At 42.0% G+C, this 16,989-nt stretch overlaps 2 protein-coding genes across 5 annotated transcripts in view; one reads left to right on the top strand and one right to left on the bottom strand.

Annotated features, from left to right (window-relative positions):
• lpp (LIM domain containing preferred translocation partner in lipoma) overlaps window positions 1-16,989 on the bottom strand; it is a 291,537-nt gene that overhangs the window by 191,821 nt on the left and 82,727 nt on the right. For all 4 annotated transcript variants that reach the window (XM_067459632.1, XM_067459633.1, XM_067459634.1 and 1 more), the window contains one exon: window positions 9,929-9,975. The gene's annotated coding sequence lies outside the window, so the exon portion shown is untranslated. The remainder of the gene's footprint in view (window positions 1-9,928; window positions 9,976-16,989) is intronic.
• LOC137094233 (uncharacterized) lies at window positions 2,573-7,646 on the top strand. Its single transcript, XM_067459629.1, has 2 exons — window positions 2,573-4,115; window positions 7,427-7,646. The coding sequence occupies exons 1-2, from the start codon at window positions 2,994-2,996 to the stop codon at window positions 7,427-7,429; spliced, it is 1,125 nt and encodes a 374-aa protein (XP_067315730.1). The 5' UTR covers window positions 2,573-2,993; the 3' UTR covers window positions 7,430-7,646.

The following is a 16,989-nucleotide window of genomic DNA, read 5'->3' as shown; positions in this document are numbered from 1 at the left end:
AGAGAGAGAGAGAGAGAGAGAGAGAGAGAGATTTAAGAGATTTAGTTTTATGGCCTCAAAATGTAACATGCATCCCTGTCATACAGTAGAGGGGCAATTTTACACATCTTCTGAAATAGTACAGAATCTTCAGATAAAAACCCAGGTGAAAAGGAGCAGAAGCAAGTTATAAAAGCATTTAAGCATTGCTTAAATATGTTGTACGGACCCACTTTATATTAGGTGGCTTTAACTACTATGTACTAACATTGTAATGAATCATTTGATACAATGCACTTATTGTGTACATACATGTTTTTACATTGTACTTACATTTAAAAAAATACCAGCATGTAATTACATTTGTAATTAATTTCTGTAGTTACATTTGTAATTACACAGTTGGCACTTCCCTTACCCCTAACCTTACCCTTAAACTTGCCCACACCACCACACCTGTCCCTAACTCTACCCGTATCCAACCTCAGTATCAGCAAAGTGTTTTGCAATACAATTTGAACATAGTAAATACATTGTACTTATTTTGGATGTAAGTGTATAGTACTTAATGCCACCTAATATAAAGTGGGGCCCGTTTGGGACCCTCTGGTTTTCTCAGCTTTTCGTTCAAAATGTTGCTTATTCACATTCAAGTGTTTATGAAAAGAAGGCATGAAGCTATAATAAAACATTCTGTCTCTGCTGTGAGTTTATGTAGCTTATCGATCTATATGTGAGTGAGTGTGTTTAACAAAATGTTTCTGAAAAAAAGACAGCTAACCTCCGGTTTCAAGAATATTGGACTTCCAACTACACAGGACACAGAAGTGGAGAGCGTAGTTTGCTGGAATGATTCGGAGAATATGTTTGTGAGGAGATGTACAGTGGGGAAATAATGTGTGTGAGTGGCGCTATGAGCTGTCACACACATACGCGCGCTTAGCTCGGTGCTGGCTCCCATCCTGAGGCGATCATTACAGGGATTTGTTCTGCTTGCACTTATAGTTTTAGCAGATCAATCGGAGAAGCATGCGCTAAAACCCATTATTAGTTCTAAGGGCAACATCTTAGTTTCGGGTGGAGAGGGGGTGGATTGTCCACACTATGCTGCTTGTTTGAAATGTGGCTCCTTCAGAAGCATCCATGACTGTGAACAACATTCCCCGGAGATGAATGAGAAAATCAATTAGGAGGTGAGAAGCGTTTAGTGCTATCAGTACATGCAAAAACAAATTCATTTAATGTAATGGAGGCGCCTGCCCTCAGAGATCTCACTGCGACTCTGAAATAACTGGCATATATGTTTCATAACATCATGACACTGAGATGAAAACAAATCTATCATACATTGACAGAATCACAATGGACATTTGACACGAGTCTTCATGCAAATCTAAAATTAAACCTAGTTTCAAAACCTAGCGAGCTGCCTACAGAGGAAGCCTGCAAGTGTGGATTTCCAATGCAAATGTACAAGTGAATAGGTGAATAGTCAGAATTTGTGGTATAAAGGTTATTGCCACTAAAATTAATTTGCAAGTGTCTCTTCTTTTCTTGAAAACAAGCAAAACGCTGTGTTCCACTGAGGTGTTTACAATGAAAGTGCATGGGGCCAATTTGTAAAAATGTAAATACTCACTGTTTAAATAGCCAGAAGACTTCAAATATTTATTAAAAAGAAAATAACCTTTTCTGTGTAATTGCATCCAGGACGACATAACACTTAAAATAATTGTCTAAATATTTAAACTGCTTTACAGCTCAAATACAGTAATACACACGTTTTTACAGAAGGATCAACGTACAGTAAGTGCTTTTTTTTACAAAAGCGTTTAAATAATTTTTTTAATAAGCTTCACATTTTTTTTTCTCTGAAAACCTCCAAAAACAAGTTCTCAGAGTCTCAGAGGAAATATACTGACACTATGCCGGAGAGATGTGCTGCTGTAATTGCTGCAAAGGGTGGACATACCAAATATTAAAGTTAAAAGTGGATAAAAACAGGAGGTCACGAGTCACTTCATCTGATATTTGATGGTCAGAGCAACCATCTGCATGTTTCATGAACATTATGAAATTAAATCATGTTTTGGAGTCGATTGGAGTCTAAATATTTTCAGATCTGTCAGGTATTCTAATAATTTTGGCCACCACTGTACGTATAACATAACTATTCAGAGAAGACAATCGTATTTTAATGGTAACTTGTTTTCATTGATAGTTACATTACTACACTGTGGACTATATGTTTAATTTAATGAAGAACTTATGCATTTCTGGTGCAATCTTACCTTGGTAGTTAGACATTACTGGTTGAATATTAAGACAAATTTGTGGCGTCAGCCCAAAAGGTTTGAATAATAAGCACGGATCATTTAATAACACAAGAAATGTGCATTAAAGAAGTAAATAGTTTGATGTTATATTGGCATTACAGACATTTAAATATGGTAATTTTCATGCATTTCAGTCTCTTAAAGGATTAGTTCGCTTTTAAATCAACTTTTGCTGATAATTTACTCACCCCCATGTCATCCAAGATGTCCATGTCTTTTTTTCATCAGTCATAAAGAAATTAGGGTTTTTGATTGTGGCAAGGGGGGCGTGGTTCAGCGAGGTCTGCAGCGGGAGAGAGAGCCGCGGGACAAGCGGTACGTGAGTGGGTTGGAAGCAGATTAATAACACCTGTCTCTTGTTCTAGTAATGAGCGCGGAGAGGGGATAAAACATCAGTGGAACCGGAGATCGAGGAGAGAGAGAGCCCGGACGGTTGATGCCAAACCCCCCTTACAGAGACTGAGTTACCGGAAGCCGGAAGTGCCGACCCGGAAGTGACTGAGCGATCGTTGTTCATTGAGATACCACACCACAGTGTGTGTTGGCAAAGATATTGAGTTTAATAAAGATACAGCATCAACCGTCCAGCCGACCCCTTGTCCTCTTCCTTCCTTATCATATCGAACTTTGCTACAGTGGTGCCGAAACCCGGGAAGGAAGTAGGACCGCGCCGCCGCCATGACTACTCCAACGCCCTCCGCCACGCCGTTTGCGGACATTATCACCTCTCTCGCGGCCCTCCACCAGAATCAACATCAGGCCATGCTGGAGCTGCGGGCGGACCAGGAGCGTCGATTCGAGGCCATCGTCCGCGGCCAGCAAGAGGACCGCGAGAGGTTCCGGAGCTGGATAGACCGGGAGGTTCACACCGAAGCCGCCGGGCTCGCCAGCGCACCGGTCCACGTGCCCCTACACAAGATGGGGCCACAGGACGATCCCGAGGCCTTCATAGACCTTTTTCAGAAAGCGGCGGAGGCCTGCGGGTGGCCCCGGGCACAGTGGCCGGTGCGCCTTATTCCATTGCTCAGCGGAGAAGCCCAGGCGGCCGCCCAACAACTGCCGGTGGCGAACCTCCTGGATTACGACGATCTGAAGAGGGCCATCATTCAGCGGGTCGGTCGGACCCCCGAACAACACCGTCAGCGTTTCCGCTCGCTTGAGTGGGGGGAGACCGGCCGGCCCTTCGCGATGGCCCACCAGCTCCGGGACGCCTGCCGCAAATGGCTATTGGCCGGTGGAAGCGACGTGGACCACATCGTCGATCTGGTGGTACTGGAACAGTTCATCGCTCGGCTTCCCAAGAAGACCGCCGAGTGGGTCCAGTGCCACCGGCCCACGTCGCTGACGACGGCCATCAACCTGGCGGAGGACCATCTGGTGGCGTGCCCAGGGGTCGGCGAACCCCGTTTAACTTCTCCCTCTTTCTCTCCCCCCTCTGTCTCTCCTTCTCCTCCTGTCCCTCTCCCTAGGTCCCGCCCTCCAGGGCCCCCTCGTATTCCCCCCAGAGGTTGGGGTGGAATGGGCCCAGGGCAATACGGGAGTTCGAGGGCCCCGCCCAGGGGGGCGGGGCTGCTGGGGTCGGGCGGGGATATCGGTTCCGGTTCCACCCCCCCTCCGCGCTCATATTCCAACCCACTCCCCGCCGCAGGGGCGGCGGGCAGGCCTGGGCTGGCCTGCTGGCGGTGCGGTGACCCGGACCATTTTGTGGACCGATGTCCAATGATGGATATCGGGACAATGATCCGGGTCCCGGACGTCCAGCGGACCACCCCTGATCAAGCAGGAGAGTACCAAGTTCCTGTGAGTATCAAGGGGGGTACATATCAGGCCTTGGTGGATTCAGGATGTAACCAAACCTCGATCCATCAAAGCCTGATGCAGCCTGGGGCATTGGATACAAGCCGCATGGTTAAGGTGCGGTGTGTGCACGGGGATGTGGTGGAATATCCGCTTGTACCAGTCACGATTCAGTTCAGGGGAGAAAATCATAGTGTTGAGGTGGCGGTTAGTCCCCACCTCCGGCATCCGCTAATTCTGGGGACGAATTGGCCCGCCTTTCCGGCGTTATTGGGGTCGATATGCGCGGATGCCGCTTGGGGGAGCCAGGCTAGGAACGGGGCGGTGCGGGTGCAGGTTGGCGAGACTGATACGGGGCCCTCGGAAACGGCTTCAGAGGAACCGAGCGGGGTCGAGAGACTGATTCTCTCGGACCGCGATGACTTTCCTCTGGAGCAGTCTCAGGACGATACCCTAAAACATGCTTTCCAACAGGTCCGCACTATCGACGGTCAGTCCCTTCAACCCGCCCTGCCCGTCACGTATCCTTATTTTGCCATAATTAAGGACAGGTTGTATCGAGTGACCCAAGACGCTCAGACAAAGGTAGATACAACCCAGTTGTTAGTACCAAAGAGCCGCCGGGAAATGCTTTTCCAGGCGGCTCATTCTAACCCAATGGCGGGCCACCTGGGACAGGCGGCCACGCTGAATCGTTTAATGACCCGATTTTTTTGGCCAGGCATTCACGACAATGTGCGCAGGTGGTGCGCGTCTTGTCCTGAATGTCAGTTGGTGAATCCACTGGCCTCCCCAAAAGCGCCATTGCGCCCCCTTCCATTAATGCAGGTCCCCTTCGAGAGAATTGCGATGGACCTCATCGGGCCATTAGAGCGATCCGCACGCGGACATCGTTTTGCGCTAGTTATCGTGGACTACGCAACGCGATATCCGGAAGCAGTGGCTCTCCGCAACATCTCGGCGAAGAGTGTTGCGGACGCACTGTTTCGTTTAATCTCCCGAGTGGGGATTCCGAAGGAAATCCTCACTGATCAAGGCACGGCGTTTATGTCACGCACGCTAAGCGAATTATACGGGTTATTGGGCATCAAATCGATTCGGACAAGCGTCTATCACCCACAAACAGACGGCTTGGTCGAACGATTTAATCGCACTCTTAAATCCATGATCCGTAAATTCGTACAGGAAGACGCCAAAAATTGGGATCGGTGGTTAGAACCCCTCTTATTCGCTGTGCGGGAGGTCCCACAAGCCTCCACGGGGTTTTCCCCCTTCGAGCTTCTCTACGGACGACAGCCCCGGGGGGTGCTGGACGTCCTACGAGAAACTTGGGAGGAGGGACCTTCTTTGGCCAAAAACGAAATTCAATATGTGCTGGACTTGCGAACAAAACTCCACACCTTGGGGCGGCTATCTAGGGAGAATTTGTTGCAAGCCCAGGACCGCCAAAGCCGGTCGTATAACAGGGGTACGAGACTACGCAAATTTACACCGGGAGAGAAAGTGCTCGTATTACTCCCTACATCGAGCTCTAAATTAATGTCGAAGTGGCAGGGGCCGTTTGAGGTCGCACGACAGGTGGGAGACCTCGATTATGAAGTGATACGGTCCGATAGGAACGGGGCACGGCAAATTTATCACCTCAACCTCCTGAAAAAATGGAATGAGGTGGAATCAGTGTTGTTGGCGACGGTGATCGGGGGAGAGGATGATCTCGGGCCAGAGGCGAGCATCAAAGCACAATCGGTCGCATTGGCCCCTGGGGGAGATCACCTCTCACCGTCCCAACTCACTGATCTCTCAAAGCTACAGGCGGAATTCGCCGACGTGTTCTCGCCCCTACCGGGACGTACCGACTTAATTCAGCACCATATCGAGACCGAGCCGGGCGTGGTAGTTCGCAGCCGGCCGTATCGCTTACCTGAACACAAGAAAAAAGTAGTTCAGGAAGAATTAGGGGCAATGCTCGATATGGGAGTAATAGAGGAGTCCAACAGTGACTGGGCGAGCCCGATCGTTTTAGTTCCTAAAACCGACGGCTCGGTCAGGTTCTGTGTGGACTACCGCAAGGTGAACGCAGTGTCGAAATTCGACGCGTATCCAATGCCGCGGGTTGACGAGTTGCTTGATCGGCTGGGCACGGCTCGATTTTATTCGACATTGGACTTAACGAAGGGCTATTGGCAGATCCCCTTGTCTCCATTGTCCAAAGAAAAGACGGCCTTCACCACGCCGTTCGGATTGCACCAATTCGTCACGCTTCCCTTCGGCTTGTTCGGGGCACCCGCTACCTTTCAGCGACTCATGGACAGGATTTTGCGTCCCCATGCCGCATATGCTGCTGCCTACCTGGACGATATCGTGATTTACAGTCACGATTGGCAGCGGCATATGCAGCATGTCCGGGCGGTCTTGAGGTCGTTGAGGGGAGCGGGGCTCACGGCCAACCCGAAGAAGTGTGCAATTGGGCGGGTGGAGGTAAGGTATCTGGGCTTCCACTTGGGTCATGGGCAGGTGCGTCCCCAAATTGATAAGACCGCCGCAATTGCAACCTGTCCGAGGCCCAAGACCAAAAAGGAGGTAAGGCAGTTCTTGGGGCTGGCGGGATATTATAGACGGTTTATTCCAAATTATTCGGACCTCACCAGCCCTCTGACTGACCTTACTAAAAAGGGGCTACCAGATACGGTCCAATGGACGGAGCCGTGCCAGCAGGCCTTCACCCGAGTTAAGGCTGCTCTATGTGGCGGGCCGCTGTTACACTCCCCTGACTTTTCTCTCCCTTTTCTGTTGCAGACTGACGCGTCGGACAGGGGGCTGGGCGCAGTCCTGGCCCAGGAGGTGGAGGGGGGAGAGCGGCCGGTGCTGTACATTAGCCGTAAGCTCTCGAAGAGAGAGGCTAAGTACAGCACCATCGAAAAAGAGTGCCTTGCCATCAGGTGGGCCGTTCTCACCCTCCGCTACTACCTTCTGGGGCGGGAGTTCACCCTCTGTTCGGACCACGCTCCTCTCCAATGGCTCCACCGCATGAAGGATACCAACGCGCGGATCACTCGTTGGTATCTAGCTCTTCAGCCTTTTAAGTTCCAGGTGGTCCACAGGCCGGGTGCTCAGATGGCTGTGGCCGACTTCCTCTCCAGAAATGGGGGGGGGGGGGCTGCAGGCCGGACGGCTCCCCGGCCTGAGTCGGGCGGTGGGGGTATGTGGCAAGGGGGGCGTGGTTCAGCGAGGTCTGCAGCGGGAGAGAGAGCCGCGGGACAAGCGGTACGTGAGTGGGTTGGAAGCAGATTAATAACACCTGTCTCTTGTTCTAGTAATGAGCGCGGAGAGGGGATAAAACATCAGTGGAACCGGAGATCGAGGAGAGAGAGAGCCCGGACGGTTGATGCCAAACCCCCCTTACAGAGACTGAGTTACCGGAAGCCGGAAGTGCCGACCCGGAAGTGACTGAGCGATCGTTGTTCATTGAGATACCACACCACAGTGTGTGTTGGCAAAGATATTGAGTTTAATAAAGATACAGCATCAACCGTCCAGCCGACCCCTTGTCCTCTTCCTTCCTTATCATATCGAACTTTGCTACATTGATGAAAACATTCCAGGTTTTTCTCCATATAATGGACTTCAATGGGCACACAATGGTTCTAGGTCCAAATGACAGTGCAGTGTCAGTGCGGTTTCAAAGGGTTTTAAACTATACCAGACGATGGATAAGGGTCTTGTCTAGCGAAACAATTGGTCATAAATAAAAAAGTTCACGTTTTATAAGCACAAATGCTCACCATCTGTTCTGTGATGCCTGTTCGTGACATCACGCAATAGGCAATTACGTTGAAAAGGTCACGCTTGATGTAGGCGGAAGTACCGAGTCGGTGTTTACAAGTGTTCGTAAAAAAATGTTTAACAATAAACTGACATAAAGACATTTGAATATGTGTATACGGTCCTCCTTTCGGACGTTTTCAATGTAATTGCATATTACGTGAGCTCATGAACGCGCATCACAGAACAGAGCAAGGCGAGCATTTATGCTTATAAAACTGTTTTTTTTCTTTTTCAAACGACCAATCTTTTCGCTAGATAAGACCCTCATCGGTATTGTTTAAAGCCCTTTGAAGGTTTTCATCAAAAACCTTAATTTCTCTACAGACCTTAATTTCTCAGACATGGACATCTTGGATGACATGGGGGGGGGGGAAGTAAATTATCAGCAAAAGTTTATTTAAAAGTTAACTAATCCTTTAAGGTCTGGAGGAGGCTGAAATCTGCCCTGGGAACCAATGACACACTGCCTTCGGGTGAAGTCAGGTGGCGATCTGCAAGTATGCGATTGTTATGTAACTGAGCACATCATGTTCTGATGTTTTTTTCTTTCTAACGGAGCAAAAGTGAGTTTGTTTCATTAAGGGAACAGCAGTGATATGGGAACCAGGGCTTACATCACAGAGATGACATTGTGTCCTTCCCCTGGCCTCTCTGACACTCAGGTCAACTTATGTAAGCAATCTTCTTTCCTTCCCTCTCTTTACATCAGAAGTGCGCTGAGGCAGATCTTTAAGTGTAAAGAATATAAAGGAGCCAAAAAGTTACATAAAAGAATAAACTGGAAAGGCCAGACAAAAAAACAAACACATGGATGTCAAGTAGTGATGTGTCGTTCATGAACGATGCGTTCATTTTGAACGAATCTTTAATATGACTCGGGACTACCGAGTTGACTCAGTGAGTGATTCGTTCATTTTGTGTTGACCGCGCATGCGCATTACGCAACATACGGGCTCTGAACCAGCTCTGAATCTCCGAGTCTTTCGTTCTTCCTCTTAGTCCCATAGAGTCTATGCTGTCAGTAACGGAAACAGAAAAGATTAGTTCTTTTGAGTCTCAAATTTGAGTCTTTCCTTCTTCCTGTCAGTCCCATGCTGTATATATGCTATATATATATGTATATGTATATATTTATATATAGGCTATATATATAGTTGATTCAAAATTAGTAATAGTCTAATTGAATTTGTGATGTTAGAATTGAATAGTCAATATATTTCCCATATTTGTATGTCTGATATTAACTGAGAATTATATAAAAAAGAAAAATAACTACGTGCTTGTTACTAAAAAGGTTGTGAACTAGTGTTCAATATGGTGACAAGTCAAGTGACAAAAGAACGAACGACTCAAATCCGAGACTCAAAAGAACTAATCTTTTCTGTTTCCGTTACTGACAGCATAATCTCTATGGGACTAACAGGAAGAACGAAAGACTCAAACACGAAAGACTCGTAACGCCCGTTTCACACATACTCCGTCTGCAGTGCGTGTGCGGTGCGTATTTTTTTCCGTACCCATGTTAACGGATTACAGCTTTCACACTGCACGTGGATGCTGTCCGTCAGTCCGTTCCAGGAACGTTGCGTCTGCAGCAGTGCACGGATCGTTTTCGTACCGAGTCTATTTTTTGCTGCGCTGTGTTGCTGCATTAAAGCGACAGAAGATTGTTTGCATTAATGCCGCAAATTTCATTGTTGGGTGAACTAAGATCAGTATGATATAATTTTGGTTGATTTGTTACTTCTTAATTTTTCATTATTATTCTTTTTTTTATTGTTTTAAATCTGTGGCACTTTGGGATATTGTTTAATATAAAGTGCGTTGGAAACAAAATGTATTATTATTATTAAGTCCACAAGTCAACAAATTATATAGCATTGTTCTAGTGTTTTTTGGATATTTGAATCTAAAAAATCTAACATATTGTGCCTTTAATAAAGAAAATTAGGGAAGATAGGTAAAGAAAAAAATAAGGTGTATAAATTTACCTGATTCTTTTTCAGGAGCAAAAATGAATCACCAGTTGATCACAGACCTGAAGATGAAAGACAGAGAGATGTATGAGGACTTGGTGACATAAGAAAAATGATTAAAAAAAAAAAAAAAAATATATATATATATATATATATATATATATATATATATATATATATATATATATATATATATATATATATATATATATATATATAAATTATTTCATAGATGTGATTTCCTGCATTATGGTGCGTTTGAGGCCATATCCCTTTCCTATACCAAAAAAGACCTCAAACCAGTCAATACCAATAGTCTAATAAAAAGGCTGTATTCATTTAACTGCCATAGAAATCAACAGATTCACAGATAATGATAATGAACAAGTTGCATGTTTTTTATGCTCCGTGTCCAGACAGAAAAAGTGCCGTTTACTAAACGATTGATTGGGCCAGACAAAATGTCAGAAATCATTGAATTATTTACCGTGGCTATAGAGTAGGGGTAAGACGCATAGCATCAAGTTTTGACGCAAATCGAGCATAGGTTCGAATCCGGCTTTAGCCACACTCGCTCTACTCCCTTTTCCCATCACATATCAGATCGGAAAGGCATTCATTTACAATAGAAAAAGAGAAAATATTAGAAAAGCTTTAACGTATTTAATAATACGTTTCTTAATAAGTTTCTCGGTTAATTGGTAGTCAAGGTAAACAGACATGTGCTGAATTCGTGACGATAAAAGTGACTGGGTCTTGTCCCACCCACACACAATGGTTCCGACACCCATGATATATATATATATTAGTACTGTCCTGCGCATTAATATATAATAATAATAATAATAATAATAATAATAATAATAATAATAATAATAATAATAAATAAATTATATATATATATATATATATATATATATAAATACAATAAAATCAATAATTATTATGCCTATTGTACCTCATATTATTCCATAATGATTATTTGTACTTGCTAATTCATTAATTAATTCACAGTAAATCAAATAATTTGCCACATCCAAAAGACTTTTAAATAAATCACAAAGGAATTCAGTCACAGCACCTACATTTTTTTTTTTAATGAATTCATAAAAATGTTATAATGAACTATTGACCAAAAAATACTCATGTTATTTGTCAATTACTCAGTTGTACTTGGGGGGGATTTTATTTCGTGATAACAATATCCATCATAATATAATTTTGTTATTTTATTTTATCTTGATTTTAGATTTTTTTAGTTTTTTGTATTTGACCGTTATACAGAGCAAGTACCTAACTGACAGTTTGAGTTAAACTTTTTTAACATCAAGCATGCTCCACACTTCATTTTCAAGTTCATGCGTATATTTTTCTAATGTGTCAAAAACTTTTAGCAGTCCTGTGCTCCGTGGCCATATTTACTCACAGTGAAGCAAAATCTCTATCGACAGACACTTAAGATCTTCGCCGCTATAAATATATACATCACCATAATAAATGTACTCTAAACTTTCTAGGACAATGAACTCTGGAATAATAGCAAATTCATATAAACAACATAAACAGAAAACTTAAAAAGAAGACGAGGAAAGACAAACAAAAGAAAATAAAGTTCCAAAATGCTAATTATGAGGTTCCACTTGTCTGTTTGAGGAACATGATGCATCCGGCATCCTGTTTGAATGCGCAGGTAGGAGGTGGGGGGTCTGTTTCCTCTCCAAGGGCCTACAGACGCACTCCCTACCCACATAGTGTCTCTTTTGTTCTCTGATAAATTGACACTGCCAGTTCCCCACGTTGCCGAGACATGAGGAAGACCGCCGGGAAAAAGAAGTAGGAGCAGCGGCGCTACATATGATTGGTATCACTTCTGACTGACTCTCTTCATGTTTTTATCTGCGCTGTCTCCACAGGCATTAATTTCAAAGCTCTGATTGAGGGTGCTAAGACAAAAAAAATGGTTCAGTCAGCCATCCATATCATTGAATAAGTTGTATCCTACCAATAAGCTAACAATCTAAACGCACATCAGCCATACAACTCCTAAGTTTTATTCTTTTATTATTTACCTATCAGGTTACAACAAAAGGTCAATTTCAAAGCCATCCAGGAACTGACAGTGCAATGCACCATAGAGGACAATATTACCATGTACGTCACCTTTTTAGTAATAATAAATCCTAATATCATAATATGCATGCTAATAAGCTTCTAGTTAATAGTGAGAAATGGACCTTAGACTAAAGTGTTACCATTTTTTTCATATCCTCACTGGGGGCTGAGCCCCCCAAAAATGAAAATCCTAGAATCGCCAGTCTATTGCACAAACCTTTCCTCGTTTCCTTTAACAAATAAAGCATTTTATTATATCCTTTGGTTTCACAGAAGGCTTAAGCCTAGTCCCAGACTAAAATGCAAGTTTGATCGAAAGCACCTTACAAACTGGTAATGTTTTTCCCCCCTCTTTTTTTCCTTCTTCTCTAATGCACACTTATAAAACCTACTTAAAAAGTCCTAATTGAACTAAGCAAGGGTGACCAAACGTCCTGTTTTCCCAGGACATGTCCTGTTTTGAAGTCCTGTCCTGGCCCTAATATAACAATTTCCTATCCATACAGAGGGGGCATACGTAAATTAATTTAAATGAATAAGGAATATTTGGGTAAGCTTCGAGTATCATTTGAGTATCTCATTGCCGGGCCAAGCGTCCTGGTTTTCGGTAATTAAAATATGATCACTCTAACTAAGGCCTGATCCTGGCTTAATCCAAGTCATGTATCTGAAACCAGGCCGAAATCTTAAAAAATAAATAAATAAGTAAATACATTTTTTTTTTAAAGTATTCCTTAAAATATTTCTCAAAGAATTATTTTAGTATCATCAATTTACTATTTTGTTATTATTTTAAATTAGATGTTTATATTTTATTTTATTTATAAAAAATTGTGTCTTTTGTCATTTTTGTAATTTGTTTTTTTTAATATTTTTTATTAAGTTGTAGTTTTTGTTAATTTAGTACCTCAGCTTAAACTAAACAAAAATGAGAAAGGCTGTCTTGGCAACTAGCTGAAATAAAATAAATAAAAATGTAATATATTTGTAATCATTTTATCAGTTAAAGTTAATTTTATTTTAAGTAATGACATTTTTTAATGGTTTTAGATTTAGGTAACAACCCGGATTCTTTGACTACCTCATAAAAAAACAAATAAAATAAAAAACGGCTGCTATATTTTGCAATTAAACTGAGGAAAACAAAATCAGTCTATGACATTTTTGCCTCAAAACCCCATTTTTCAAGCAGCGCAGGAGAAAAGCATCATGCGATTTTCACAATCTCCAGCCAACAAGCAGTGAAATACGACTCAAAGAAATCTAGCTGAAAGCTGGCAAAGTTTCTGTGCCGTTGGAATGACAACACTAATAAATGAAATGGAGCCATAAATTCTTCATGGCCAGTGGCCATAAGTGAATCCATAACTGAGGAAAAATCTGTTGCATTCACCTCTGTGTGACGACCCTCTTTTATGTATTTGGTAAAATGATTCTTCTTCCAAGAACATTATGAAAGCCTGTCTTTGCAAAATATGTACTCATTGTACTTGAGGGGAAAAAACAATCATTATTTACTCACTCATATATCTTTCCAAACCTATATGATATCCTGGACACCCTTTTCTTTTTAATATAATGAAAGTGAACAGAAACTAGATCTGTATAAGTACAAAAAAAGACAAAATGCTAAATGAATAAAAACAAGCAATTTTAAAAACACAAAGAAAAAAAAACAACTACTTTTTATAAACCATATATTTTCCGAACTGATCCGAGTGAACTCGCTGACTCAACTTCTTGTAGACGGATTATTGAAAAATTCTGAATCATTGATAGTCATGGACCAATATTTTGGCAACCGAAAATATTTGGTTTTAGACAAAAAGATTATGCTTATGCTTCTCCAATGATGTGATAAACAAGCTTAACATTATATTAAGATTTAAACGTTCAATAAAAATGAATGGTTAAGTCATTCCCTATACCCTAACATCATACTGTTTCCCATTAGACTCCATTGGTCCGGGTCTCTTTTGTGGATAAGGTACAAATGCAATGTTATTTTTAGCATACTCAGCTCTTTGCTAAGGTGGATCAGTGCATATAAGTCCACTACCACGATCCTTGGCTCGATGCAGCCACACAAGAGCTGAGGTTCAGAGGGTCCATTTAACATGTAGACCTTCACAGGGTCTTAAGTGCTGACAGAGGCCAGACTGATGCACACTGTGTGTTTACAACGGAACCAGAAAGGTAACTCAATGTCCAATGAAAAATACATTTATATGAATTCACCTTGTGCAGAACAGAAATAACCTGCTCCGATTTTAACCACAAGAGCACAGTAAATCTAATGCCAGGGAATGTATGTATCTGCTATATGTGCTTAATGACAAGATGCAGATTTTCATCCCAATCTATATTTATTCAAAAAATTAATTGAACATTTTCCAAATCCATTTTAAAAAAATATATATGATAACAGAACAAAGAGATTCTATCACCATAAGGAATAAATAAGAATGATATTACTGAAAAGAAAACCTTAAGTATAGTTTAACACATTTTTTATTTCTATTTCTCAGAAAGAGTCCGTTACCTACAAACACGCGAACAAAACCTAAAACAGAATATCCCCCCACAGACCCTAATAACTGTTCGTCAAATTAATCTTAAAGTATCTTAAAGAGATAGTTCACCCAAAAATTATTTTCATTATTTAAAATTAAAATTGTTGTTATTTACTCACCCTCAAGTTGTCAACCTGTATAAATGACTTTATTCTGCTGAACACAAAGAAGATATTTTGAAGAATGTTTGTAACCAAAAGTTGTGGGGCACCACTGACTTCTATAGTATGGGAGAAAATACTGTTAATTGTGCCCAAACATTTTTTTGGTTACAAACATTCTTTAAAATATCTTCCTTTTGAAAAGGTACACAGAATTTGGGATGGGTTTTAGGTGACCTACTCCTTTAAGACAACATATAATTCAAATCAGCCATACAATTCCTAAGTTTTATTCTTTTATTATTTACCTATCAGGTTACAACAAAAGGTCAATTGCAAAGCCATCCAGGAACTGACAGTACAATGCACCATAGAGGACAATATTTCCATGTACGTCACCTTTTTAGTAATAATAAATACTAATATTTATTTTGAGAGGGACATTTTTTTGTCCCGGAACTTCATTTAGAGCGCGGTTCTTGCGGTCGAAATGCACATAGTTCCTGGGGAAAGTTCCTGTGGTGGAATTACGGCTTTAGTATTAAAACAATATTCATGAATAAATAATTGGTGATATTAGAAAATATATTTAAAGGGGTCCCCATTATCCTCATTTACAGGTTAATTTTTTATCATCTACTAGATGATAAAAAAATTAACCTGTAAATGAGGATAATGGGGACCCCTTAAATATATTTTTCTAATATCACCAATATATTAGATATTTTTATTCTTATTATAGAATAAGTTTTTCAAAAACATCATTATTTTACTGGGAATTTACCATTTGAATTGTTGCAGCTTCTGTTGGCCCCTCTGTCTGAACGCTTTGTTTTAGTTCTGGTTTTCTTTAAAAGGGCCCCTTTTTTCATGTGCTTTTGAAGTTTTGATTATGTTTACAGTGTGCAAAACAACGAGTTCATGTTTCACGTGTAAAAAAAACACCGTATTTTTCACACAATTTGCCGCTGTTTTCTCTGTCCTAAAAACGGCCTGATGATTTCCTTGTTCTATGAAGTCCCTCCTTCAGAAACACGTAACGAGTTCTGATTGGGCCAACGCTTTCCGTGTTGTGATTGGACAGCAGCTTAACGCACTTTGCCCAGGAAGGTCCCGCCTCTTACCATAACGGGGAGATGCACACGCTCAATGTGCGCTCTTCTCCACGTGATAGAGCAACAAGACCACGCCCCCTATTTTGCGTATTCTAGTGGGCGGCGGGTTAGTCAGCAAACGGTTCTCGTGACGTCATTACAGCAGGAAGTGCAGGGGTGTAGTCCAAACCGGCCGTTCGCTGTAGGCTTTGAAAGGGAACTTCTGTTAAATAAAATATCTCGCTTGACATTGAACTTTGAGCTTTATAATTTTACAGGTATTATTTATGCTCTAACAGCAACATTACACACTAACTTAAGTTTGGGGTCGGGGAGAACAGGACCTTTAAAATCTGCCTTCTGAAAAGCTCAGTCAGCTCTGATTGGTCAGCTGACCTAGTCTGTTGTGACTGGTCAAGCGCTTAGAGCGTGTGTCAAAAAACGCCCCTTACCATAACCGGCAAGCATCAGCTCTGGAGGCTTCCTGAAGCGTTGTAAATACTACTGTAACCATGCTATATGGTGTCAGTTTTGATCAGTTTGAGCCCAAGTTCTATAATGACATTCAAGAAGAACAAGCTCATCGACCCAAACCACCTTTGCAATCATGACTTGTACAGGACGTTATACACTCCCTTTGTGCTTTATAACTTTGCAGACTGTTCACATGCACAAACAGCCATATTACACACTAAAGGAAAAGTATAAAAAAAAAGCATAATAGGTCTTTTTTGTTGAAAATAATTATGTTGTGCACACACTTATTTGCCATTAACCCAATGGAACGCTGACTTTATGCCGTTTAGTAGAAAGATGACCATGAAAAGCAGGCCAGTTCTGAATTCAAAGCACATGGAAAGCAAGCAGCCAAATTTGTTATAAAGGGATGTGAGAAACAATCCAAAAAACTGAGCCCTAAATTATCCCTGAACTTACCATCTACTCACTTTTCTTCCTCCAAAATTTCATTGTGTTTTTGTTTCTCTCATTATCTCCTCTGTAATTCTCAGCCGTATTCCCCATAATTTTGCCTACATTTTCTGCTTTCGGTCTTCCCATTCTTTTCTCTCTTTATACTTTCCGACCATTTCATTGTTTCCAGGGAATATTCCGCAGTGCCAAACTCAGTTAGACAGGCGTATGTAAAGTTGTGAATGATTGATGTGCCATTGACTCGGCCAGTCTCTTATTTTGCC

This window comes from Pseudorasbora parva, chromosome 12 (assembly GCF_024679245.1).
Source record: "Pseudorasbora parva isolate DD20220531a chromosome 12, ASM2467924v1, whole genome shotgun sequence".
In the NCBI taxonomy this organism is placed as follows: Eukaryota; Metazoa; Chordata; class Actinopteri; order Cypriniformes; family Gobionidae; genus Pseudorasbora; species Pseudorasbora parva.
This window is presented reverse-complemented; position numbering and strand designations above follow the sequence as displayed.

Bases quoted from the DNA above. Each gene is read 5' to 3' on its own strand.
- LOC137094233 (XM_067459629.1), top strand. From the start codon at position 2,994: ATGACTACTCCAACGCCCTCCGCCACGCCGTTTGCGGACATTATCACC.